We start from the raw sequence: 25,990 nt of genomic DNA, 5'->3' as shown, positions 1-25,990 counted from the left end.
CTAAAACATTGAAGGCGGTTACTAGTAGAGAAATTAACACAACATTTTCTGCCAACAGCGCTGTTGGATATTCCTGCAGTCAGCATGCCAATTGCACGTTCCCTCAACTTGAGACACCTGTGGCATTGTGTTGTCAAAACTGCACATTTTAAAGTGTCCCCTTTATTGTCCCGAGCACAAGGCGCACCTGTGTAATGATCATGCTGTTTAATCAGTTTCTTGATATTCCACACCTGTCAGGTGGATGGATTATTTTGGAAAAGGAGAAATGCTCATTAACTGGGGTGTAAACAAATTTGTGCACAACATTAAGAAGCTTTTTGTACATATGGAACATTTCTGGGATCTTTTATTTCAGCTCATGGGACCAACACTGAGTTGCTTCGGTTGCCCGAACGCCTACTTGTCTGGTCTGTGTTGAGCAGACACAGAGAGAACACAGTTGCTGCTCAAGGAACAGTATCTCACCCTGAAAATACATGATCTAAGTGATTGATAGTTGGTGATTAGCAGTCATAAAAGTAAGCCTTGTTTACTTTAAACTACTAAAACTGTGATTTTGTCAGCAGCTCTACAAAGACGAGATGACTTGGAACGAAATAATCAAATAAAACTAATGTAATATACACAAGTTATATATTTTAAAGGATAAGTCCTATGATGGTAGTACCTGCCCATTACTGCTTATCTTAATGGTTTTATTCTGTTACAAGTGTCGCAGCGGTGTAAGGCACATCTGGCCGTGATTGGGAGTCCCATAAGGCGGCACACATTTGGCCCAGCGTCATCCGGGTTTGGCCGTCATTGTAAATAAGAATGTATTCTTAACCGACTTGCCTAGTTAAATAAAGGTTACATTTTTTACAGCATTCAGAAAATTTTACGAAAATCAACAAACCTTGATTTCTTTTATAATCGAACAGACCTCAAAAAGCAATTATTGGTATTTTGACCAATCAGATCAGTTCCTTTGCCAAATAATTGGGCAAAAGATCAGAATTGGGCTGCCTGTTTAAACAGCTTTCAATTTGCCATTTGAATATAAATCAAAATGGCACTCTCTTGACAAGAAAACAATTATTTCCCGAGGGGCTGGGTGGGACAAGCTTCAGAATAAGTCCCTTAAGTAAAGAGTTACTTTTTCCATCGAGAGAAGTTGTTAATCATTAATGGATAAGTTGTCGTGGCACATTGCCTCACTTATTGGCCCTGGTTATAGATAAGTGTTATTTGTAGCTTCCACCCCAATCATGAAGTGTTTTTTTAAATAGAGGTCCTCGGGATATGAGACAACCTACAGATCTCACAAGAATTCAACTGAATCCATAAATATTTACCATGGGGTCACAAATCCTTGAGCCTGGTAAATGAGATTTGTCAAATATCAACTTATATTTAAGGAGCATGCATTTCTTGCAGAATATGCACAAGAGGGCAACAATTCAACATTTTATGTAGATTGGATGTAATTTATTTTGCCAAATCACACAAGGGGAGCTTTTTTTATGCCAACATGTTAAATGGTTTAGACCTATCAACTTTCCCATAAAATATTAATAGCTCCACCCTGCTTCCTGATAGGCTAGGTGGAATTGTATCCCTATTGCTACCTACCAATCGTCAAAGATGTGCATACAGGGTTAATTTGGGATTGGGTGTTGCTGAGTAGAACCAAAGACGGGCCCTGTGACAATACTTTGAGGTTGTATCCAACCTCATTTCCTTGAAGTAAACACTGATCTGACATGACAATTGGTGAAAGTAATACCAAGGAAAGCTTGCTTACGCCAATTCAATGTCAGATCAGTGATTACTTCAAGGAAGAAAGGAAACATTGAGTATTCAAACAGGAACTATTTGGTTGAACCAGAGACAAAGGAAGAAAATATCTAAACTCTGTAGAACTATTGTGTGTACCAAGTGCACCATCTACTGACTGAAGTACAAATAGTCTTCAGATAAAGTACACCAACACATTACAAAAGGGTAAGAATAGACCACAAAAGAAAGCAAAATACCTGATTTGACTTTCTCTAAATAGTGATGACCATAGAAATATTGTTTAAAATGTTCAGTTAAAATTATTCTATTGCTGAGATAAAATTGGAAATTGATGAATGTCTACCTGCCAGTATCAAAATCTGTGCAGGGCCAAGAACAACAACAGTTAATTAAATTCATTTATTGTCGTTTAGTTTGTTTATACAGAGAAGAGGAGCCAGAGAATACCCAGAGTGACTCCTGAGGATATTGCCTACCGGTTTACTGGGTGGCCAGACCACCCATAAATACAACATTTACAAACAGCCAGAGACAGAACTTCACTTGCGATACCAAATCCTCATTTTCTTCTCTCTCTTTATTTTTTTCTGCAACTGGAGCGTCCCGTAGAGAAGGGCCTCTGCTGTGGGAGGGCAGCCTACAAGAGGACAAGTAAACAATCAATTTGAGTCAAATGTTTTCTATAAAAAGCTAATTAAATCTTCAAAACAGCTATTGTTGTGATTTGTTTCTTTTCCACATTGCTGTACATATATCCGGGATAAAAGTATTATTTGTTTCATAATAAAAATACATTTAAAAAACAATGGAGATACCTGGAACGTATATGTCCACTGGTACGATGCGGTCACACCCTCTGACCACTGCGTAAGAGTAGTGGTAGTAGCCACCCCCATTGGCGCAGCTGAAGGACAGAGTAATAAGATAAGTGGCTTAACTAACAGTTAAATATGAAATGCAAGATGAATATGTCAACCAACACAGTAAAACCACTGTGTAATGGTAAATCTTAGTGTGGGGAAATAACAAATCAGTAGAAGCAGATAACTTTAGGGAGGTGTTATTAAATGGAAAAAGTTCAGGCGATCATGAGATCCATTTCAAACTAGATAACCACTAAAATGTTTCTGTTTAAATCCAATCATATTACGACAATACTTTACCTTCCCATGGAAATGACATATCTTGGCTCAGGCATCTGGTCATAAACCTAGGAGAAATAATGAACATCATGGTGAATTCATACACTCAATAAAAGCAAATACAGAACTCCTTTCTCCAAAGAAACATGTCCTTCAGTCAAATACCTTGCGCAAAGCGGGGGCCATCTTGTTGGTCAGGGTGCCTGCCACAATCATGACGTCGGCCTGTCTGGGGCTGGCTCTGAACACCACTCCGAACCGGTCCATGTCATAACGAGGAGCCGCCATGTGCATCATCTCCACCGCACAGCACGCCAGTCCAAACGTCATGGGCCATAGGGAGCTCTAATGTAGAAACACACAAAGACAGATTGCTTTGTAGACTTATCAGTCCAATCTGAACAAAGATCACTGAGTCAGTCAATGCTTTCCCTTATTCATCTCTGGTGAAAAGAAAAGTGAGATATGGCTGGCCCCCCACCTCTTGAGCAAAACATTTTAGTGCCCCCCCCCCCCTCCTGATGGTAGAGAATAAAAAAAATTGCAAGTTGTTTCAAAGCTAATTTCATGCAATTCTACACATTTTGCCATGACTTATGCCATGTTAACGTGATTTCTGAGAGTGACTAACAAAATACAATTTTATTGGTCACATAGACATGGTTAGCAGATGTTGCAAGTGTAGCGAAATGCTTGTGCTTCTAGTTCCGACAGTGCAGCAGTATCTGAGTCTGAGTCACTGGCTTACTGGTGCTCTTCCATGCCGTCCCTAGGAGGTGGGCGTCACTTGAGTGGATTGAATCTCTGACGTGATCTTCGTGTCCGGGTTGGTGGTTGAAGATATCCCTCTAGTGATGTGGGGGCTGTGCTTTGGCAAAGTGGGCGGGGTTATCCTGCCTGGTTGGCCCTGTCTGTGTGTATAGTCGGACGGGGCCAGAATGTCTCCAGACCCTCCAGTAATTTTGTTGAAATAGTTTGTGTCGGGGGGCTAGGGTCAGTCTTGTTATATCTGGAGTATTTCTCCTGTCTTATTCAGTGGCCTGTGTGAATTTAAATATGCTACCTCCGATTCTCTCTCGGAGGACCTGAGCCCTAGGACCATGCCTCAGGACTACCTGGCCTGATGACTCCTTGCTGTCCCCAGTCCACCTGCTGCTCCAGTTTCAACTGTTCTGCCTGCGGCTATGGAACCCTGACCTGTTCACCGGACCTGCTGTTTTTCAACTTCCTCTACTGCACCTGCTGTCTCGACATCTGAATGATCGGCTATGAAAAGCCAACTGACATTTACTCCTGAGGTGCTGACCGGTTGCACCCTCTACAACCACTGTGATTATTATTATTTGACCCTGCTGGTCATCTATGAACATCTTGGCCATGTAATGTTATAATCTCCAACCCGCTCAGCCAGAAGAGGACTGGCCACTGCCTGGTTCCTCTCTAGGTTTGTTCCTAGGTTCCTGCCTTTCTAGAGCCCCCCACCATGCTTCTACATCTGCATTGCTTGCTGTTTGGGTTTTTAGGCTAGGCTTCTATATAGCACTTTGACATCAGCTGATGTAAAAAGGGCTTTATAAATAAATTTGATAGATTACATGTTAGAATAACCAAACCATTCCACAACCACGTAATACACACAAATCTAAGTAAAGGAATATATACATATAAATATACGAATGAGCAATGACATAGCGACATTGGCAAGATGCAATAGATGGTATAAAATATGGTATAAAATATAGTATATACATTTGAAGTCGGAAGTTTACATACACCTTAGCCAAATACAAATACATTTAAACTCAGTTTCACAATTCCTGACATTTAATCCTAGTAAAAATTCACTGTTTTAGGTAAGTTAGGATCACCACGTTATTTTAAGAATGTGAGATGTCAGAATAATAGTAGAGAATTATTTATTTCAGCTTTTATTTCTTTCATCACATTCCCAGTGGGTCAGAAGTTGACATACACTCAATTAGTATTTGGTAGCATTGCCTTGAAATTGTTTAACTTGGGTGAAATGTGTTTTGGGTAGCCTTCCACAAGCTTCCCTTTTTGGCCCATTCCTCCTGACAGAGCTGGTGTAATTGAGTCAGGTTTGTATTCATTCCTCTTTGCTTGCATAAGTTTTCAGTTCTGCCCACAAATGTTCTATAGGACTGAGGTAAGGACTTTGAGATGGCCACTCCAATACCTTGACTTTTTTGTCCTTAAGCCATTTTCCACAACTTTGGAAGTATGCTTGGGGTCACTGTCCATTTGGAAGACACATTTGCAACCAAGCTTTAACTTCCTGACTGATGTCTTGAGATGTTGCTTTAATATATCCACATAATTGTCCTTCCTCATGATGCCATCCATTTTGTGAAGTGCACCAGTCCCTTTTGCAGCAAAGCACCCCCACTACATGATGCTGAAACCCCCGTGTTTCACGGTTGGTATGGTAATCTTCGGCTTGCAAACCTCCCCGTTTTTCCTCCAAACATAACAATGGTCATTATGGCCAAACAGTTCTATTTTGGTTTTATCAGACCAGAGGACAGTTCTCCAAAATGTACGATCTTTGTCCCCATGCGCTGTTGCAAACTGTAGTCTGTCTTTTTTGGAGCAGTGGCTTCTTCCTTGCTGAGCGGCCTTTCAGGTTGTCGATATAAGACTCGTTTTGCTTTGGACATAGATACTTTTGTACCGGTTTCCTCCAGCATCTTCACAAGGTCCTTTGCTGTTGTTCTGGGATTGATTTGCACTTTTCACACCAAAGTACGTTCATCTCTAGGAGACAGAATGCGTCTCCTTCCTGAGCGATATGACGGCTCTGTGGTCCCATGGTTTTTGTACTATTGTTTGTACAGATGAACGTGGTACCATCAGGCGTTTGGAAATGGACAAAAAAAATCTGGGGTGTTGGCTGATTTCTGTTGACTTTCCCATGATGTCAAGCAAAGAGGCACTGAGTTTGAAGGTAAGCCTTGAAATACATCCACAGGTACTCCTCCAATTGACTCAAATGATGCCAATTAGACTATCAGAAGCTTCTGAAGCGATGACATAATTTTATGGAATTTTCTAAGCTTTTTAAAAGGCAGTCAGCCTAGTGTATGTAAACTTCTGACCCACTGGAATTGTGATACAGTGAAATAATATGTCTGTAAACAATTGTTGGAAAGTTTCTCGGAGGGCCATTGTGGTATCAGCTGGAGGGGGTATACACCGCTGTGACAATAACTGAGGAGAATTGTCTTGGCAGATTACACGGTCGGCATTTGATTGTGAGGAATTCTAGGTCAGGTGAACAAAAGGACTTGAGTTCCTGTATGTTGTTACAATTACACCATGAGTCATTAATCATGTAACATACACCCCCACGCTTCTTCCCGGAGAGATGTTTACTCCTGTCGGCGCAACGTACAAAGAATCCAGGTGACTGTATTGACTCCAACAATATATCGCGATTGAGTCATGTTTCCCTGAAACAGAGTATGTACAATCCCGGTCTCTCTGGAAAGCAACCCTTGCCCTAATTTAGTTTCTACCTTGTTATCAAGAGACTGGACATTGGGGAGTAATACACTCGGAAGCGTTGAGTGGAGTGTGCGCCTTCGAAGTCTGACCAGAAGAGAGCTCCGTCTACCTCTTCTCTGGCGGTGTTGTTTTGGGTCAGCCCCTAGAATCAGCTCAAATGCCTTGGGTAGTTCGGACAAAGTATCCGCTTCGGGAAAGTCATTTTCCTGTTAAGTTCACGCCACTCTGATATCTAATAGTTCTTCCCGGTTGCATGTAATAACACCTAAGATTTTCTGGGCTAACAAATAATAAATAAATAAAAAATACTGCAAAGTTCCTAAGGACTAGAAGCGAGGCAGCCCTCTCTGTCAGCACCATTTTGTAAAATGTGGGTCAGGACCCGTGGGCATGTGCCCGACTGTCAGTGATTAACAAAATAAAAACTTCTCACGCACAATCAAAGGTATAAATTGCACCTTGTGTATTCTACTTTTCTGACTCAACAGTAAGTTGAAACTCGACTGAGTGCCAAAAAAAGAAAAAAGCTTAAGGCTGGATTAGAGGAATGCCTGTGATCATACGGTGCTGCCCTCTATAGTTAGTTTAATCATTTTGACAGTTGTTTGACTGGCAGCCAGTCAGCCACAGAATAGAACATGTCACAAAGGAGTTTTAGATGGAGGGGTGCACTTCTTGATTTTCTTATTGAAAGATTGACAAACATTCAAAATGGACCATATGCCACTGAAGAACATAGAGTACTTGCATTGTGACATTGACTTACCCTGCGTGCCCAATTCACCAGATCATCCAGCTTAGTGATAACATACTCTCCCTTGCTGCTTGTTACTGCAGCGGGCTTGGCAGCAGCCACCGCTGTGCTTTTCTCTCTGACTGAAACCACACTGGAAGAAAAGGAGGTAATATGAAGTACTCAAACAAATATTTTGACAAATTGAGATGTTTACAGGACCTCCCTTACCATGTAGCATTGCCACTTTTAGCAATGTGGTGTAGCGACAGGCACGGTTGTATCGCAAATACTGAAATAGATCTGTGTGGAAGAAAAAGATGAAGTAATACGACCTCACAATACAACAGACTGACCATCAAGACAAACTAAATGGTATTAACAATACACAAATTACACTACTTTAAGGAATTAATAAATAGAGCAAACATTTCATAAGGTTACAAGTGATTTCAAAAAATAAAGAACCTGTTACTAACTATAGTAAATCCTAGGCTTATCTTTGTTTATATCACCTTTAGTGCGTAATTTGCCTAACCTTGTGCTTACCTTGATGAAAAGGTACCAAACGCGGCAAGGCGAGGAACTGCACAGGAAAGACAAAAAAAAAAGCACAGATGTCAACAAATGGATCTATAGGTTGTATTTAGATAACGTAACGGTTACTTGCGGCAGTGCTATAGAATAGGGAGTGCGCTTTCTTGGGTGATATAATAAGCTGACTGACGTTTGTGATAGAAATATTAATAGCGACAGTAGCTACCATCCATGCTTTACAAATGTTTTATTTAACTAGGCAAGTCAGTTAAGAACAAATTCTTATTTACAATGGCGGCCTACACCGGGCAAACCCGGACGACGCTGGGCCAATTGTGCGACGCCTTATGGGACTTCCAATCACGGCCGGTTGTGATATAGCCTGGATTTGAACCAGGGTGTCCGTAGTGACGCAGTGCCTTAGACCGCTGCGCCTCTCGGGAGTCCCGAACTAACATTACTTAGCTAGCTAGCACTGAGCCATTGCTCTTATGTAAAACAGAGACATGTATTAGTCTTTACTAGATTTACCACAGACGTTAATAAACATGCACAATGTCTGAGAAACTTCACGCGTGCTAGCTTTATAGCTAGCTAACTACACGAACAAACAGCATTTGCTAACTAGCATATAGTTGTTTCTGATTAAGCCAGGGGTTCTGGAGTGCTAGCAGCTAACTAGCTTGCAAGGTCAGGGAATACAAACCGTTTTGATAACAAAAAAATGTCACGAACAACCAATATAATAAATGAATCGGAAACGATACAAAAGTGTAATATTTGTGAGACAAATTAGTTAGATATGTTCCAGTAACTCGCTTTACGTTTTAGCCAAAACATCACTCACCCACCAACGCCGCCATCATAAACATATATAACAGCTAGGACTTCCGGTGACTATGCTTACACGATAGAACCATTTGGGGCGCTCTCTTCCATATTTTTTTATTGACAGGACTACAAAAATGTCTGTATATTAGTAAAAACGTAGGCCTATTGATTGGTCTGAACTTTCGAAGTGAATTGCTCAAAGTAAAAAACAAAGGTGTAAAAAATAATGTCACATTAGCCAGTGGATCCATGGGGTAAGAAGTAGATCAGAACAGATCCAGGATCAGTTTACACAACCCAAATCATAGCCCATACAACGCAAAACTGACTTCATAATGCGATAATTGGGCGCCAATCTGTGGCGGGAATATTTATTGATCATGCGCATGGAGGCCTGTTCGAATGTCAAACAACCGTTAGTGATACAACTTGTCAAAATCACTTAGTCATGTTGGAGGCATGAGAGTTATCCAAATGAAAGTGTTGTTTCCTTAAGACCAAAAATAAATCAGCTGAACAGTTAAAAAAAAGAAACCAGCATGAGGTACCTGTACATTAGTTGCTCTTTGTGTATGGTGTATGTGTGCACAATTTACGCAGAAGTCATCTACACCAACAGTTGGGCTCTATATTTAGGTGGCACTCCTGAACAAATCAACAAGATTGCAAAGAAACATGGTTTCCATATATTGGGAAAGGTAAAACAATTATGTTAATGTTAGTTCACAGTTTATTTATGCAATATAATGATTTGTATTTTTTATATGTAGATCTTTTGGCATAATATGACTTGCTTGTAGGATCTAATTTCTTCTGGCATATTATATTTGTAGATATTTTCAGATGGCAACTATTACCATATGGAGCAACGAGGGGTGGCAAAACAATCATTGCAGGCACACTATTTGCATAATCTTAGACTGAAAATGGACCCTAAGGTGAAAAGCCAATAGATCTGTAAAAAACTCTTTCTAAAATTGGCTGTGATAACCAGTCCCAGTATTGCTCTTATTGTGATGAGTGTAATGATCTACCTGTTTCTCAGGTGCTTTGGTTTGCACAGCAATCTGGAAGGAGTAGAAATAGAAGACACTCTTTCACAGTACCCACTGATCCATTTTTCAATCAGCAGTGGTACCTGGTACATGTCAACATTATTCTTTCATTTTTGTTTGAAGTTTATTTCCATAATAAGAAGCTCTTTAGATTTTTATTCTGCTGTTTGAGGGTTTTCTGCCTTGAGTGAAAACATATGGTAAACCTGTTTGGATTTTTTTTTATTGTAACTGTAGGCTTCTGCTTTTCCAGAGTGAGGCCTTTAATCAGAATGTGGTGGCCGCCTGGGCTCGAGGCTACACAGGCAAAGGGGTAGTGGTGTCCATCTTAGACGATGGCCTAGAGACAAGCCACCCAGACCTTGCTGAAAATTATGTGAGCTATCGAGATGATTATTGATGTAGTGGCAAATTATTGCATTTTGTTAATCATGAAGACAAATGGAAAATGATCCATCAGTAGAATAAAAAAACAACATTGCATTGTACCTGTAGGATCCACTGGCTAGCTATGACATGAATGATAATGACCCCAACCCAGAGACTCAATACTCTCTGACCAGACCAAAGAGGTAATTTGGCTGTGATGTTATTAAGATTTTACTACTACAAGACATTACATCATATAACATGTATGATCTGCACTATATGATGACATTCTGCATTGATGAACCCCTTTTGTCCTCTACTCCATAGGCATGGAACACGGTGTGCTGGGGTGGTGGCAGCGGTGGCAAATAATGGGGTGTGTGGGGTTGGAGTGGCATATCAGGCCAAGATCGGCGGCAAGTATTAACTATACATGAAATAATTCTCTCTGTTAATAGTATATAAAACAATATGGTAATTATCCTGCTTTAATTTCCACCCTGGCTTTTGCTCTGTTCTGTCCAGGAGTTCGGATGTTGGATGGACAAGTGACTGACCTGATAGAAGCCATGTCCTTAAACTTGAATCAGAAGCACATTGACATCTACAGTGCAAGCTGGGGACCTGAAGATTTGGGGAGGAATTTGGAGGGGCCAAACACATTAGCTAAAGAAGCCTTTATCAGAGGCATAAGCAATGTATGATACAACTTGCACTGGTCATCCTATATTACCTGTTTCATCAGTAGTACCAATCCGTTGGCTGAAGATTCTGGAGGCAAAGTAACTATTGCAGTAAGATTATACAATGAGTATTAAAAAGCAACTTCAATACCTTACAGGGCCGAGGTGGCTTGGGTTCCATTTACGTCTGGGCTTCAGGCAATGGGGGCGCCAGCTTTGACAACTGCAACTGCGATGGCTACACCAACAGCATTTACACGTTGTCTGTTGGAAGTACCACAGAGAAGGGAACTCTGCCCTTCTACAGTGAACCCTGCTCGGCCATTCTAACAACTACCTACGGTGGTGGAAGCTTTCAACACCACAGAATTGTAAGTGTCTTTTTCCCAACTCATACCATGTTATTGTTTTCAACATTCATATATACACTGAACAAAAATATAAATGCAACATGCAACAATTTCAACATTTTACTGAGTTACAGTTCATATAAGGAAATGAGTACATTAAAAAAAGTAGTTAAAAAAAAAAATAGGCAAGTCAGTTAAGAACAAATTATTATTTACAATGACTGCCTACCCCGGCCAAACCCGGCCAACGCTGGGCCAATTGTGCGCCGCCCTATCAGACTCCCAATCACGTCCGGTTGTGATACAGCCTAGAATTGAACCAGGGTCTGTAGTGACACCTCCCCAGCACTGTGATGCTGTGCCTTAGACCACCGTCACTCAGGAGCATGGATTTCACATGACTGGGAATACAGCTTTGCATCTGTTGGTCAGAGATACCTTGAAAAGGTAGGGGCGTGGATCAAAAAAATCTGTCAGTATCTGGTATGACCACCATTTGCCTCACGAAGAGCTACTTTGCATACAAGTTGACCAGGCTGTTGATTGTGCACCTTTGGCAGTGATTACAGCATCAAGTCTTCTTGGGTATGACACTACAAGCTTGGCACACCTGTATTTGGGGAGTTTCTCCCGTTTTTCTCTGCAGATCCTCTCAAGCTCTGTCAGGTTGGATGGGGAGCGTTGCTGCACAGCTATTTTCAAATCAAATCAAATCAAATTTTATTTGTCACATACACATGGTTAGCAGATGTTAAATGCGAGTGTAGCGAAATGCTTGTGCTTCTAGTTCCGACAATGCAGTGATAACCAACAAGTAATCTAACTAACAATTCCAAAACTACTGTCTTATACACAGTGTAAGGGGATAAGGAACATGTACATAAGGATATATGAATGAGTGATGGTACAGAGCAGCATACAGTAGATGGTATCGAGTACAGTATATACATATGAGATGAGTGTGTAGACAAAGTAAACAAAGTGGCATAGTTAAAGTGGCTAGTGATACATGTGTTACATAAGGATGCAGTCGATGATGTAGAGTACAGTATATACATATGCATATGAGATGAATAATGTAGGGTAAGTAACATTATATAAGGTAGCATTGTTTAAAGTGGCTAGTGATATATTTACATAATTCCCATCAATTCCCATTATTAAAATGGCTGGAGTTGGGTCAGTGTCAATGACAGTGTGTTGGCAGCAGCCACTCAATGTTAGTGGTGGCTGTTTAACAGTCTGATGGCCTTGAGATAGAAGCTGTTTTTCAGTCTCTCGGTCCCAGCTTTGATGCACCTGTACTGACCTCGCCTTCTGGATGATAGCGGGGTGAACAGGCAGTGGTTCGGGTGGTTGATGTCCTTGATGATCTTTATGGCCTTCCTGTAACAACGGGTGGTGTAGGTGTCCTGGAGGGCAGGTAGTTTGCCCCCGGTGATGCGTTGTGCAGTCCTCACTACCCTCTCGAGAGCCTTGCGGTTGAGGCGGAGCAGTTGCCGTACCAGGCGGTGATACAGCCCGCCAGGATGCTCTCGATTGTGCATCTGTAGAAGTTTGTGAGTGCTTTTGGTGACAAGCCGAATTTCTTCAGCCTCCTGAGGTTGAATAGGCGCTGCTGCGCCTTCTTCACGACGCTGTCAGTGTGAGTGGACCAATTCAGTTTGTCTGTGATGTGTATGCCGAGGAACTTAAAACTAGCTACCCTCTCCACTACTGTTCCATCGATGTGGATAGGGGGTGTTCCCTCTGCTGTTTCCTGAAGTCCACAATCATCTCCTTAGTTTTGTTGACGTTGAGTGTGAGGTTATTTTCCTGACACCACACTCCGAGGGCCCTCACCTCCTCCCTGTAGGCCGTCTCGTCGTTGTTGGTAATCAAGCCTACCACTGTTGTGTCGTCCGCAAACTTGATGATTGAGTTGGAGCGTGCGTGGCCACGCAGTCGTGGGTGAACAGGGAGTACAGGAGAGGGCTCAGAACGCACCCTTGTGGGGCCCCGTGTTGAGGATCAGCGGGGAGGAGATGTTGTTGCCTACCCTCACCACCTGGGGGCGGCCCGTCAGGAAGTCCAGTACCCAGTTGCACAGGGCGGGGTCGAGACCCAGGGTCTCGAGCTTGATGACGAGCTTGGAGGGTACTATGGTGTTGAATGCCGAGCTGTAGTCGATGAACAGCATTCTCACGTAGGTATTCCTCTTGTCCAGGTGGGTTAGGGCAGTGTGCAGTGTGGTTGAGATTGCATCGTCTGTGGACCTATTTGGGCGGTAAGCAAATTGGAGTGGGTCTAGGGTGTCAGGTAGGGTGGAGGTGATATGGTCCTTGACTAGTCTCTCAAAGCACTTCATGATGACGGAAGTGAGTGCTACGGGCGGTAGTCGTTTAGCTCAGTTACCTTAGCTTTCTTGGGAACAGGAACAATGGTGGCCCTCTTGAAGCATGTGGGAACAGCAGACTGGTATAGGGATTGATTGAATATGTCCGTAAACACACCGGCCAGCTGGTCTGCGCATGCTCTGAGGGCGCGGCTGGGGATGCCGTCTGGGCCTGCAGCCCTGCGAGGGTTAACACGTTTAAATGTCTTACTCACCTCGGCTGCAGTGAAGGAGAGACCGCATGTTTCCGTTGCAGGCCGTGTCAGTGGCACTGTATTGTCCTCAAAGCGGGCAAAAAGTTATTTAGTCTGCCTGGGAGCAAGACATCCTGGTCCGTGACTGGGCTGGATTTCATCTTGTAGTCCGTGATTGACTGTAGACCCTGCCACATGCCTCTTGTGTCTGAGCCATTGAATTGAGATTCCACTTTGTCTCTGTACTGACGCTTAGCTTGTTTAATAGCCTTGCGGAGGGAATAGCTGCACTGTTTGTATTCAGTCATGTTGCCAGACACCTTGCCCTGATTAAAAGCAGTGGTTCGCGCTTTCAGTTTCACGCGAATGCTGCCATCAATCTACGGTTTCTGGTTAGGGAATGTTTTTATCGTTGCTATGGGAACGACATCTTCGACGCACGTTCTAATGAACTCGCACACCGAATCAGCGTATTCGTCAATATTCCCATCTGGCGCAATCTGAAACATGTCCCAGTCCACGTGATGGAAGCAGTCTTGGAGTGTAGAGTCAGCTTGGTCTGACCAGCGTTGGACAGACCTCAGCGTGGGAGCCTCTTGTTTTAATTTCTGCCTGTAGGCAGGGATCAGCAAAATGGAGTCGTGGTCAGCTTTTCCGAAAGGGGGCGGGGCAGGGCCTTATATGCGTCGCGGAAGTTAGAGTAACAATGATCCAAGGTTTTACCACCCCTGGTTGCGCAATCGATATGCTGATAAAATTTAGGGAGTCTTGTTTTCAGATTGGCTTTGTTAAAATCCCCAGCTACAATGAATGCAGCCTCCGGATAAATGTTTTCCAGTTTGCAAAGAGTTAAATAAAGTTCGTTCAGAGCCATCGATGTGTCTGCTTGGGGGGATATATACGGCTGTGATTATAATCGAAGAGAATTCTCTTGGAAGATAATGCGGTCTACATTTGATTGTGAGGAATTCTAAATCAGGTGAACAGAAGGATTTGAGTTCCTGTATGTTTCCTTCATCACACCATGTCCCGTTAGTCATGAGGCATACGCCCCCGCCACTCTTCTTACCAGAGAGATGTTTGTTTCTGTCCGCGCGATGCGTGGAGAAACCCGTTGCTGCACCGCCCTGGATAGCGTCTTCCCAGTAAGCCATGTTTCCGTAAAGCAGAGAACGTTGCAGTCTCTGATGTCCCTCTGGAATGCCACCCTTGCTCGGATTTCATCAACCTTGTTGTCGAGAGACTGGACATTGGCAAGAAGAATACTGGGAAGTGGTGCGCGATGTGCCCTTTTTCGGAGTCTGACCAGAACACCGCCGCGTTTCCCTCTTTTTCGTAGTCGTTTCCTTGGGTCGCTGCAAGCGTCCATTCCGTTGTCCTGTTTGTAAGGCAGAACACAGGATCCGCGTCGCGGAAAACATATTCTTGGTCGTACTGATGGTGAGTTGACGCTGATCTTATATTCAGTAGTTCTTCTCGACTGTATGTAATGAAACCTAAGATGACCTGGGGTACTAATGTAAGAAATAACACGTAAAAAAAACAAAAAACTGCATAGTTTCCTAGGAACGCGAAGCGAGGCGGCCATCTCAGTTGGCGCCGGAAGTTAGGTCTCTCCTGAGATGTTCGATCGGGTTTAGGTACAGGCTCTAGCTGGGCCACTCAAGGACATTCAGAAACTTATCCTGAAGCCACTCCTGTGTTGTCTTGACTGTGTGCTTAGGGTCGTTGACCTGTTGGAAGGTGAACCGTCTGGCCACTCTACCATGAAGGCCTGATTGGTGGAGTGCTGCAGAGAAGGTTGTCCTTCTGGAAGGTTTTCCCATCTCCATAGAAGAACTCTAGAGCTCTGTCAGAATGACCATCAGGTTCTTGGTCACCTCCCTGACGAAGGCCCTTCTCCCCTGTTGCTCAGTTTGGCTGGGCAGCCAGCTCTAGGAAAAGTCTTGGTTGTTCCAAACTTCTTCCATTTAAGAATGATGGAGGCCACTGTGTTCTTGGGGACCTTCGATGCTACATAATTTTATTTGTACCCTTCCTCAGATCTGTGCCTCGAAACAATCCTGTCTCGGAGCTCACCGGACAATTATTTTCACCTGGTTTCTGCACTGACATGCACTGTCAACTGTGGGACCTTATATAGACAGGTGTGTGTGCCTTTCCAAATCATGTCCAATCAATTGAATTTACCACAGGTGGACTCCAATCACGTTGTAAAAACATCTCAAGGATGATCAATGGAAACAGGATGCACCTGAGTTCAATTTCGAGTCTCATAGCAATGGGTCCGAATACTTTTTTATTAATACTTGCAGTTGAAGTCGGAAGTTTACATACACCTTAGCCAAATGCAAACTCAGTATTTAAACTCAGTTTTTGACATTTAATCCTAGTAAAAATTCCCTGCCTTAGGTCAGTTAGGATCACCACTTTATTTTAAGAATATGAAATGTCAGAATAATAGTAGAGAATTATTTATTTCAGCTTTTATTTCTTTCATCACATTCCCAGTGGGTAAGAAGTTTACATACACTCAATTAGTATTTGGTAGCATTGCCTTGAAATTGTTTAACTTGAGTGAAACGTTTCAGGTAGTCTTCCACAAGCTTCCAACAATAAGTTGGGTGAATGTCATCCCATTTCTCCTGACACAGCTGGTGTAATTGAGTCAGGTTTTATAGGCCTCCTTGCTCGCACAAGCTTTTTCAGTTTGGCCACAAATCTTCTATAGGATTGAGGTCGGGGCTTTGTGATGGCCACTCCAATAGCTTGACTTTGTTGTCCTTAAGCCATTTTGCCACAATTTTGGAAGTATGCTTGGGGTCATTGTGCATTTGGAAGACCCATTTGTGTCCAAGCTTTAACTGGTGTCTTGAGATGTTGCTTCAATATATCCACATAATTGTCCTCCTCGTGATGCCATCTATTTTGTGAAGTGCACCAGTCCCTCCTGCAGCAAAGCACCCCCACAACATGATGCTGCCACCCCCGTGCTTCACGGTTGGGATGGTGTTCTTCGGCTTGCAAGCCTCCCCCTTTTGCCTCCAAACATAACGATGGTCATTATGGCCAAACAGTTCTATTTTTGTTTCATCAGACCAACGGACATTTCTCCAAAAAGTACGATCTTTGTCCCCATGTGCAGTTGCAAACTGTAGTCTGACTTTTTTTGGCGGTTTTGTAGCAGTGTCTTCTTCCTTGCTGAGCGGCCTTTCAGGTTATGTCGATATAGGACTCGTTTTACTGTGGCTATAGATACTTTTGTACCTGTTTCCTCCAGCATCTTCACAAAGTCCTTTGCTGTTGTTCTGGGATTGATTTGCACTTTTCGCACAAAAGTAAGTTAATCTCTAGGAGACAGAACGCATCTCCTTACTGAGCGGTATGACGGCTGCGTGGTCCCATGGTGTTTATACTTGCATACTATTGTTTGTACAGATGAACGTGGTACCTTCAGGCGTTTGGAAATTGCTCCCAAGGATGAACCAAATCAAATCAAATCAAATCAAATCAAATTTATTTATATAGCCCTTCGTACATCAGCTGATATCTCAAAGTGCTGTACAGAAACCCAGCCTAAAACCCCAAACAGCAAACAATGCAGGTGTAAAAGCACGGTGGCTAGGAAAAACTCCCTAGAAAGGCCAAAACCTAGGAAGAAACCTAGAGAGGAACCGGGCTATGTGGGGTGGCCAGTCCTCTTCTGGCTGTGCCGGGTAGAGATTATAACAGAACATGACCAAGATGTTCAAATGTTCATAAATGACCAGCATGGTCGAATAATAATAAGGCAGAACAGTTGAAACTGGAGCAGCAGCACAGTCAGGTGGACTGGGGACAGCAAGGAGCCTTCATGTCAGGTAGTCCTGGGGCACGGTCCTAGGGCTCAGGTCAGACTTGTGGAGGTCTACAAAAAAACAAATCTGAGGTCTTGGCTGATTTATTTTGATTTCCCCATGATGTCAAGCAGAGACCCTGAGTTCGAAGGTAGGCCTTGAAATACATCAACAGGTACACCTCCAATTGACTCAAATTATGTAAATTAGCCTATCAGAAACTTCTAAAGCCATGACATCATTTTCTGGAATTTTCAGAGCTGTTTAAAGGCACAGTCAACTTAGTGTATGTAAACTTCTGACCCACTGGAATTGTGATACAGTGAATTCATTATAAGTGAAATAATCTGTCTGTAAACAATTGTTGGAAAAATGACTTGTGTCATGCACGAAGCAGATGTCCTAACTGACTTGCCAAAACTATAGTTTGTTAACAAGAAATTTGTGGAGTGGTTGAAAAACAAGTTTTTTAATTACTCCAACCTAAGTGTATGTAAACTTCCTACTTAAACTGAAATGTAAATTTGCAATGTCTAAAAACCTGTTTTCACTTTGTCATTGTGGGGTATGTGTGTAGATTGAGGAATTATTTTTATTTAACCAATTTTAGAATAAGGCTGTAACGTAACAAAATGTGGAAAAAGTCCAGGAATACTTCCCGAAGGCACGGTGCAAATATGCATTTAGAATGACAAAGCAGTCTGATAAATCTTTGACTAGTTTAGCTTTAGAATAATCATGCTTAAAAAGTAGTCACATGAATGCAAGAGGTTGCTGAAGATTTGTGGAACTTGAAAGAGGTCAATATTTATCTCACATTCACCACCTACAGCAACAGTAAGCAGAGCCTCAACAAAATACCTGGATGTTGTTTCCCCTCTAGGTCACCACTGACCTGCATCAGTCCTGCACCTCTGACCATACTGGGACCTCTGCCTCTGCCCCTCTGGCTGCTGGGATTATTGCACTGGCTCTGGAGGCAAAGTAACCACTCCTTTGTCTCTGTGCACCTGTAACTCAATAAACTTATTTGTTGTAAGGCTTTGAGTCATCGAGAAAGATGATAAAATCCCAACTTCTCCCACAGCCCAAGACTCACCTGGCGTGATGTGCAACACCTCGTGGTGCGAGCATCAAGACTGGCAGATCTTCGAACGCATGATTGGCGGACTAATGGTGTTGGTAGACCTGGTGAGACATAAAGCACTACCTTCTATTGTTAGATAGTTAACCATTCAGGGAAACTGAGATGTGATTTGCTAGACTGTAGGGCATGAAATTGAGTAAAAAAAGAGTGAACTGGCATCTGATTTGCTTTATTATAGTCAGCCATTACTATGGATATGGGCTCCTGGATGCAGGCAGACTGGTGGACTTGGCCGGTAAATGGAAAACAGTCAAACCTCAAAAGAAGTGCACCATTGACCTCATTACCAGATCCTTGTAAGAAAAACACTCTTCTACACTTATCTCACTTATGGATAGTTAGTAGGAATACAGCTACATATCAGTGTGTTCTCCAGCTGTTTACAGTACACATAAATACGATCTTCAGATTTGATTGAGCATGAACTGTCATTCAACCAAATGACAATACCAACTTGGCCGGTTAGATTTGTTGTACTTTATGTCTGTCCGATAGTGAACTCCGCATGAAACTAACATTGAGGTGGAATGTGACAGCTTGTCATGGCACCAGGAATTGGATTCGGTCTCTGGAGCACATTCAGGCACGTCTCACACTGACCTATAGCAGACGTGGAGATCTCTCCATCACCCTCATTAGCCCGAAGAAGACAATCTCCAATTTACTCACAACCAGGTAAGACACAGCCAAGTCAATGGACAGCAAACTTGAAACCAATAAATAGAAGTATGAAACCATTTATAGATACTCTGTCATAAGGTAGAATAAATATTATACATACAGCATAATGGTGAAGTATCAGGGTTTACAATATGCAACAAGAGGTCCAAGTGTAACCCATCTTGTCTTTAATGTACTAAAATATTCCAATGCAATGTTACATCACAGGCGCTACGATAATACGTCTGCAGGGTTCTCAGACTGGGCCTTCATGAGTACACACTGCTGGGATGAAGATCCCTCTGGATATTGGGTTCTACGGATAGAAAACAACGGAGATTCAAACAACAGAGGTACACGGACTTCAGCAGACATTCTCAAACTGACGAAAAAACGTTTTTGGAATTTAAGGTGTCAACTTCAATAACACCGCAAGTCTCTTAAAACACATCTCTGGTATCTCAATTCAATTAGTTAATGGCAGAAAGAAATATTATACATCTAATGTGAACTAGAAAAATGTATTGTCATCCTTAACTAGGATTACAAATCAAAAGCACTCGGTGCTGCAGCTGACGTGACAGCAGCTGGCTCTGTTTGGCTCTGGCTTTCATCATCTGTTATAGTCCATATTGTTCAAACACACTCCTTCACATCTCATCAAAATATACTACTTAATGTATTCATGTCATAACTTGAAAATTATGTTTTTGTTCCCTGGTTTCCCACAGTTACTATTTATTTATTTGTGCGCTATACAATATGCATGATGAGCATTTTCTACAATGTACTCAGCCACCAACTAGTTCATTATTTTCTTTGTTCAAAGGATTCCTGTTGAAATTTCAACTGGAGTTGCATGGGACAGCTGAACGCATGATAGGCCGTCGCATGGAGAGGGCAGTGGTACAGCAGTGTGCAGTGAGGAACTCTGATGGCGGCTGTGAAGGCAGGCTACTACATTATTCATTCCCTGAATTTAGTTTACAATGAAACAGTTGCACACACACTGTCATTTCACATTCTGGAAGACATCTAGGAAATGTTACTAACCAAGCAAGTATCCTCTGTTTATAGAGTGCATATACCCACTGTACGTTTTTGAGAACAGCTGCCTGATGTCCTGTCCACCTCACTACTATGTATCAAATGGAAACAGCACCCGCTCCTATCAGAGGTGCGTACCCTGCCATCGCAACTGCCTCACTTGTTTCGGCAAACAGGACACAAACTGTCTCGACTGCCCTCCATATTCCACCTTGGATTCTCGTCGCAGTACCTGTAGTCCCCCCGTCTACCCCTGGGACCACAAAGGTAAAGTAACAAATGGCATGGATCGGACAGCAGCGGTTCTGGGTATTCTGATCGGAGGGCCGCTGGTGATTTTGTTTGTCATGTGGGCGATTGCATGGATGGTGAGCAGGTCGTTTCTACCACGTGGTGCGGCCAGGAACCAGGTGGACATCAGCACCAGTCATAGCAATGATGAGTCCGGGGATGTGGAGATGGTGGTATTCAGTATTACAGAAAGCCAGGCAGAGAACAGCGAGAGTACATCTACATTCACCAACATTCCCAATACTTCAAGAGAAACATGACTCACTTCAGTCAGCATAGAATTCATTATTGGCTCATTTCATGTTGACTAACAGAAACAGATTAAACATTTTACAAATAGCTTTTATTGTTACTCCAGTATCATTCACAAACTTTTGAATGGATAAAATAAATATATGTTTAAGACCCAAGTTGCATTCAGTGAATTTTATGAGAGCACATCAATTGGTAGAATATCCATCCATTTGCAATTATACATTTTAATTCAAAGTACGTCACAGAACATTTTAAATCTAGGCAGCGGAATAGCTTAAAATTACACATTAAGACTGCTTAAAAACTTCCTCCACAACTAGAGGGAGGAACGGCTCTTGCATTTCAGATAATATGTATGAATCCACATAAAAAAGTCCTGTATATGAGGAGCGAAAATACAACTTAAGCCTTTACAGACTTAGAGGTTAGAGGCATTCTGTGTAGCTTCACTGTACACAGATTACAATAATGGGCTATTTCTGGGATAATCTTTCTCTTGAAGTTGAAAGGGAAAGTACTCTCCTCACTGAGTTTCCAAGATGTCTGTGGGTATGACCCTATCTGAATTTGCCACTGGGGCTCTGTGACATCTCCAGAGGCCAGGATGAAGGGGTGGTCTGATTACAGAGTGGTTACAGATCTGGTTACAGATTAAGGAGCGGGAAAATGGTAAGCCCTGATCCAAAGCCTCTCCAGGGGCTACAAATATGGAGGCACAGCCAGTAGACAAGCCTACAGGAATACAATGAGGAGGAGAAACTCAAAACATGATCAGCTTTGCAATGTAAAACAATGAGCAATGGCTTTAAAATAACTCATCCTTCCTTCAACGAAAACTCCAGTCAAAATGGGCACCACCCTAAGCTGCTTTTGAGGCAGGAATGTAGCCCGATCCAATAGATTGAGAATGTAGAGAAACAACTGCTCCATAGACGCATAGACAAACAGCTGCTGAATGGCCGGTCATCCGGGGAGAGCCTTAGCTGCATTCAAAGACCCAGTGCAGAACTGGCACATCGCACCAATCCGCATAGCTAGAGGGAGAGTAATGCAGTGTAAAAAGGCCTTAGGTCTCTTAGTATTCGAATTTGAAAACCTAACACAAAACACCTAATGGTCTGTTTGATTCTGTCTGGCATTATGTGTCTTCAGCATCCTTTCCCATCAGTCTTTCATAATATCTTCCATTCCTGCTTGACCGCCAATAGGTGAAGGGATTAGTTTTCACCATGTTGTTTTCATAAGTCAGGTCCTTTCAGTAGAAATAAAGGAAATTAGGAAAGTAATGGAAACTATTAGGACACAGCCCAGGTGACTGGAGAACTAGTTACCGTCATCTTTTCTATTTTAGTTTAAGCTATTTATAAGGAGAGGGAGGAAATTGCCAGTGATCCAGTATGGTTAAAAGTGTTGACAATTAAAGACTAAGCCTTTGACAGACAGATTGAGGCATTTGGAGAGACTTCTAAAATGGCATATTTTTAAAATGGATTGCTCCAACTAAACAAGTAGGATTGTAAAGCTCAGTGTACAGGCACAGTTGTTTCAGTCTAACATGAAACAATGATTCAGACATACCCAACAAGATGGGTACTGCAGCTACAGAACAGCAGCAAAGTGTGAAAGTGAGGCAGCTGACCATGTCAGGGCAGTCTGGGGCACCTATGGGAATGTAGAAATAGAGTGCATAGAGACTCCCCGCAGCAAACAGAAGGGAGGCCAGGACTGAGCACACAACAGGAACGTGGCCTCTGGCAGCATCTACAGCAGCAGCAGAACGGTACCATGCCTGCCACCTCTGGGACAGCCTCACATAGTCAACTCTAGGCCCTCCGGTGGCAAGCCGAGCAACGGTTGGCCTTCATCAATGGTGGACACCAGATTGTTGGATTCTGGACTCAATCTCTTTGTGTCTGTGTCATTGGCAATGTCTCTCAGAGAGGCTGACTTTGGAGTGCTGATGCAGTTTTCCACCGGGTCTTCCAAATTGTGCACTGTAACAATCAGAGTGGAATAGTTCCATCCTGAACTTCCTCTTCCCCCTCATGTGGTCTTCGCTCTGCCGTGAAGCCCTTGCTGGGTTGCTGGTGGCAGGAATCAAGCTCTATACAAAACTTCCACCATATGTCAATGTTGTGAATAATTAATAATGAATGACACCCAATCTGTTTAATTAGTTGCACTCAAATTAAAAACTAGTTTGTTTATCACTTATGGACAAGTTGATTGGCTGGCAGGGCTCCCAGAGAGAGGTGAGAACCTGTAACAGAGTGAGGAGTAGAGCTCCTCCACTGAAGATTCAGGACTGTCCGACACTGGTGCCAAGGAGATCTGTGTTTCCAAGTTGAGGAACGGGGAGAATGACAGCCTGGCAAGATCAATGTCCTGCAGTTGATTGATGATGTCACCGATTGATTCCTTGCCATGTTCTGGCTTGGTGGCTTGACGCCTTGTCAGAGTCGTACAGCCTAGAGAGCAAACAGCAGATAGGCAACTTCACATTTAGTATGTAATCCCTACAATACAACCTGACAAGTAATATCAGTCATGTTGATATTGCTTGCTTTTCCTCATGGTTTTCTGCCCTTAACCTTGTTCTGAACACCTCCAAAACAAAGGTAATGTGGTTTTGTAAGAAGAATTCCCCTCTCCCCACAGGTGTGATTACTGCCTCTGATGGTTTAGAGCTTGAGCTAGTCACTCAAGTACTTGAGAGTATGGCTAGATGGCACACTGTCCTTCTCTCAGCACATATCAAAGCTGTAGGCTAAAGTTAAATCTAGACTTGGTTTCCTCTCATCACATCAGCTGCCAAACTAACTGATTAGATGACCATCCTACCCATGCTAAATTACGAAGACGTAATTTATAGACGTAATTTATAGATCGGGAGTTAAGGGTGCTCTCCAGCGGCTAGATGTTCTTTACCATTTGGCCATCAGATTTGCCACCAATGCTCCTTATAGGACACATCACTGCACTCTATACTCCTCTGTAAACTGGTCATCTCTGTATACCCGTCGCAAGACCCACTGGTTGATGCTTATTTAGAAAACCCTCTTAGGCTCCACTCCCCCCTATCTGAGATTGCTACTGCAGCCCTCATTCTCCACATACAACACCCATTTAAAAAAAAAAAACATAACCTTTATTTAACTAGGCAAGTCAGTTAAGAGCAAATTCTTATTTACAATGACGGCCTACACTGGCCAAACCCGGACGACGCTGGGCCAATTGTGTGCCGCCCTATGGGACTCCCAATCACGATACAGCCTGGATTCAAACCTGGGTATCTGTAATGATGCCTCTAGCACTGAGATGCAGTGCCTTAGACCGCTGTGCCACTGGGGAGCCCGAGTGTTCTGTTCTGCCAGCCACATTCTGTTAAAGGTCCCAAAAGCACACAAATCCCTGGGTCGCTCTTCTGTTCAGTTCGCTGCAGCTAGCGACTGGAACGAGCTGCAACAAACACTCAAACTGGATAGTTTTATCTCAATCTCTGCATTCAAATACTCAATCATGGACACTTGCTGACAGCTGTGGCTGCTTTGCGTGATGTATTATTGTCTCTACCTTCTTGCCCTTTGTGTTGTTGTCTGTGCCCAATAATGTTTGTATCATTTTTTGTGCTGCTACCATGTTGTCATGTAGTGTTGCTACCATACTGCGTTGTCATGTGTTGCTGCCTTGCTATGTTGTTATTTTATAGGTCTCTTTATGTGGTGTTGTCTCTCTGGTCGTGATGTTTTTTTCCTATATTTTTTTTTACATTTTATTATTTTTAATCCCAACCCTCTGACCCCACAGGAGGCCTTTTGGTAGGCCATCATTGTGAATAAGAATTTGTTCTTAGTTAAATAAAGGTTAAAAAAATAACAAATGTCAAGGTTAAAATGGTCTGCTCCATTCGCGCCAGGCTGCATTATGAACATCTGGGCCGTTTTTCCAAAATGATGTGTATTTGACCTATTGGCTAGGATTGAAAGCATACAAATACACTGCTCAAAAAAATAAAGGGAACACTTAAACAACACAATGTAACTCCAAGTCAATCACACTTCTGTGAAATCAAACTGTCCACTTCGGAAGCAACACCAATTGACAATAAATTTCACATGCTGTTGTGCAAATAAAATAGACAACAGGTGGAAATTATAGGCAATTAGCAAGACACCTCCAATAAAGGAGTGGTTCTGCAGGTGGGGACCACAGACCACTTCTCAGTTCCTATGCTTCCTGGCTGATGTTTTGGTCACTTTTGAATGCTGGCGGTGCTTTCACTCTAGTGGCGGCATGAGACGGAGGATACAACCCACACAAGTGGCTCAGGTAGTGCAGCTCATCCAGGATGACACATCAATACGAGCTGTGGCAAGAAGGTTTGCTGTGTCTGTCAGCGTAGTGTCCAGAGCATGGAGGCGCTACCAGGAGACAGGCCAGTCCATCAGGAGACGTGGAGGAGACCGTAGGAGGGCAACAACCCAGCAGCAGGACCACTACCTCCACCTTTGTGCAAGGAGAAGCAGGAGGAGCACTGCCAGAGCCCTGCAAAATGACCTCCAGCAGGCCACAAATGTGCATGCGTCTACTCAAACGGTCAGAAACAGACTCCATGAGGGTGGTATGAGCCCCCGACGTCCACAGGTGGGGGTTGTGCTTACAAGCCCAACACCGTGCAGGACGTTTGGCATTTGCCAGAGAACACCAAGATTGGCAAAATTTGCCACTGGCGCCCTGTGCTCTTCACAGATGAAAGCAGGTTCACACTGAGCACGTGACAGACGTGACAGTCTGGAGATGCAGTGGAGAACGTTCTGCTGCCCTGCAACATCCAGCATGACCGGTTTGGCGGTGGGTCATGGTGTGGGGTGGCATTTCTTTGGGGGGCCGCACAGCCCTCCATGTGCTCGCCAGAGGTAGCCTGACTGCCATTAGGTACAGAGATGAGATCCTCAGACCCCTTGTGAGACCATATGCTGGTGCGGTTGGCCCTGGGTTCCTCCTAATGCAAGACAATGCTAGACCTCACGTGGCTGGAGTGTGTCAGCCGTTCCTGCAAGAGGAAGGCATTGATGCTATGGACTGGCCCGCCCGTTCCCCAGACCTGAATCCAATTGAGCACATCTGGGACATCATGTCTCACTCCATCCACCAGACTGTCCAGGAGTTGGCGGATGCT

The 25,990-nt window shown here is 43.2% G+C and overlaps 2 protein-coding genes across 2 annotated transcripts; one reads left to right on the top strand and one right to left on the bottom strand.

Moving 5' to 3' along the window:
- Positions 1 to 2,167: 2,167 nt before the first annotated feature.
- LOC118388444 (NADH-quinone oxidoreductase subunit B-like) lies at positions 2,168 to 8,669 on the bottom strand. Its single transcript, XM_035777537.2, has 8 exons — positions 8,567 to 8,669; positions 7,732 to 7,768; positions 7,414 to 7,485; positions 7,216 to 7,336; positions 3,090 to 3,269; positions 2,946 to 2,992; positions 2,598 to 2,686; positions 2,168 to 2,419 (listed from the first exon to the last, which is right to left on the bottom strand). Exons 1-8 carry the CDS (start codon positions 8,589 to 8,591, stop codon positions 2,322 to 2,324), a joined length of 669 nt encoding a protein of 222 aa, XP_035633430.1. The 5' UTR covers positions 8,592 to 8,669; the 3' UTR covers positions 2,168 to 2,321.
- A 156-nt stretch (positions 8,670 to 8,825) lies between these two features.
- On the top strand, positions 8,826 to 23,390 carry LOC118397387 (furin-like). Its single transcript, XM_035792505.2, has 14 exons — positions 8,826 to 9,248; positions 9,384 to 9,488; positions 9,596 to 9,697; positions 9,859 to 9,981; positions 10,101 to 10,177; positions 10,302 to 10,390; positions 10,500 to 10,672; positions 10,816 to 11,028; positions 18,295 to 18,395; positions 18,499 to 18,602; positions 18,737 to 18,854; positions 19,054 to 19,233; positions 19,447 to 19,571; positions 20,048 to 23,390. The coding sequence occupies exons 1-14, from the start codon at positions 9,090 to 9,092 to the stop codon at positions 20,209 to 20,211; spliced, it is 1,833 nt and encodes a 610-aa protein (XP_035648398.2). The 5' UTR covers positions 8,826 to 9,089; the 3' UTR covers positions 20,212 to 23,390.
- The last annotated feature ends 2,600 nt before the right edge of the window (positions 23,391 to 25,990 follow it).

Source organism: Oncorhynchus keta, chromosome 1 (genome assembly GCF_023373465.1).
Source record: "Oncorhynchus keta strain PuntledgeMale-10-30-2019 chromosome 1, Oket_V2, whole genome shotgun sequence".
NCBI lineage: Eukaryota > Metazoa > Chordata > Actinopteri > Salmoniformes > Salmonidae > Oncorhynchus > Oncorhynchus keta.
The sequence above is the reverse complement of the archived record's forward strand: the minus strand, read 5'-3'. Positions and strand labels throughout refer to the sequence as shown.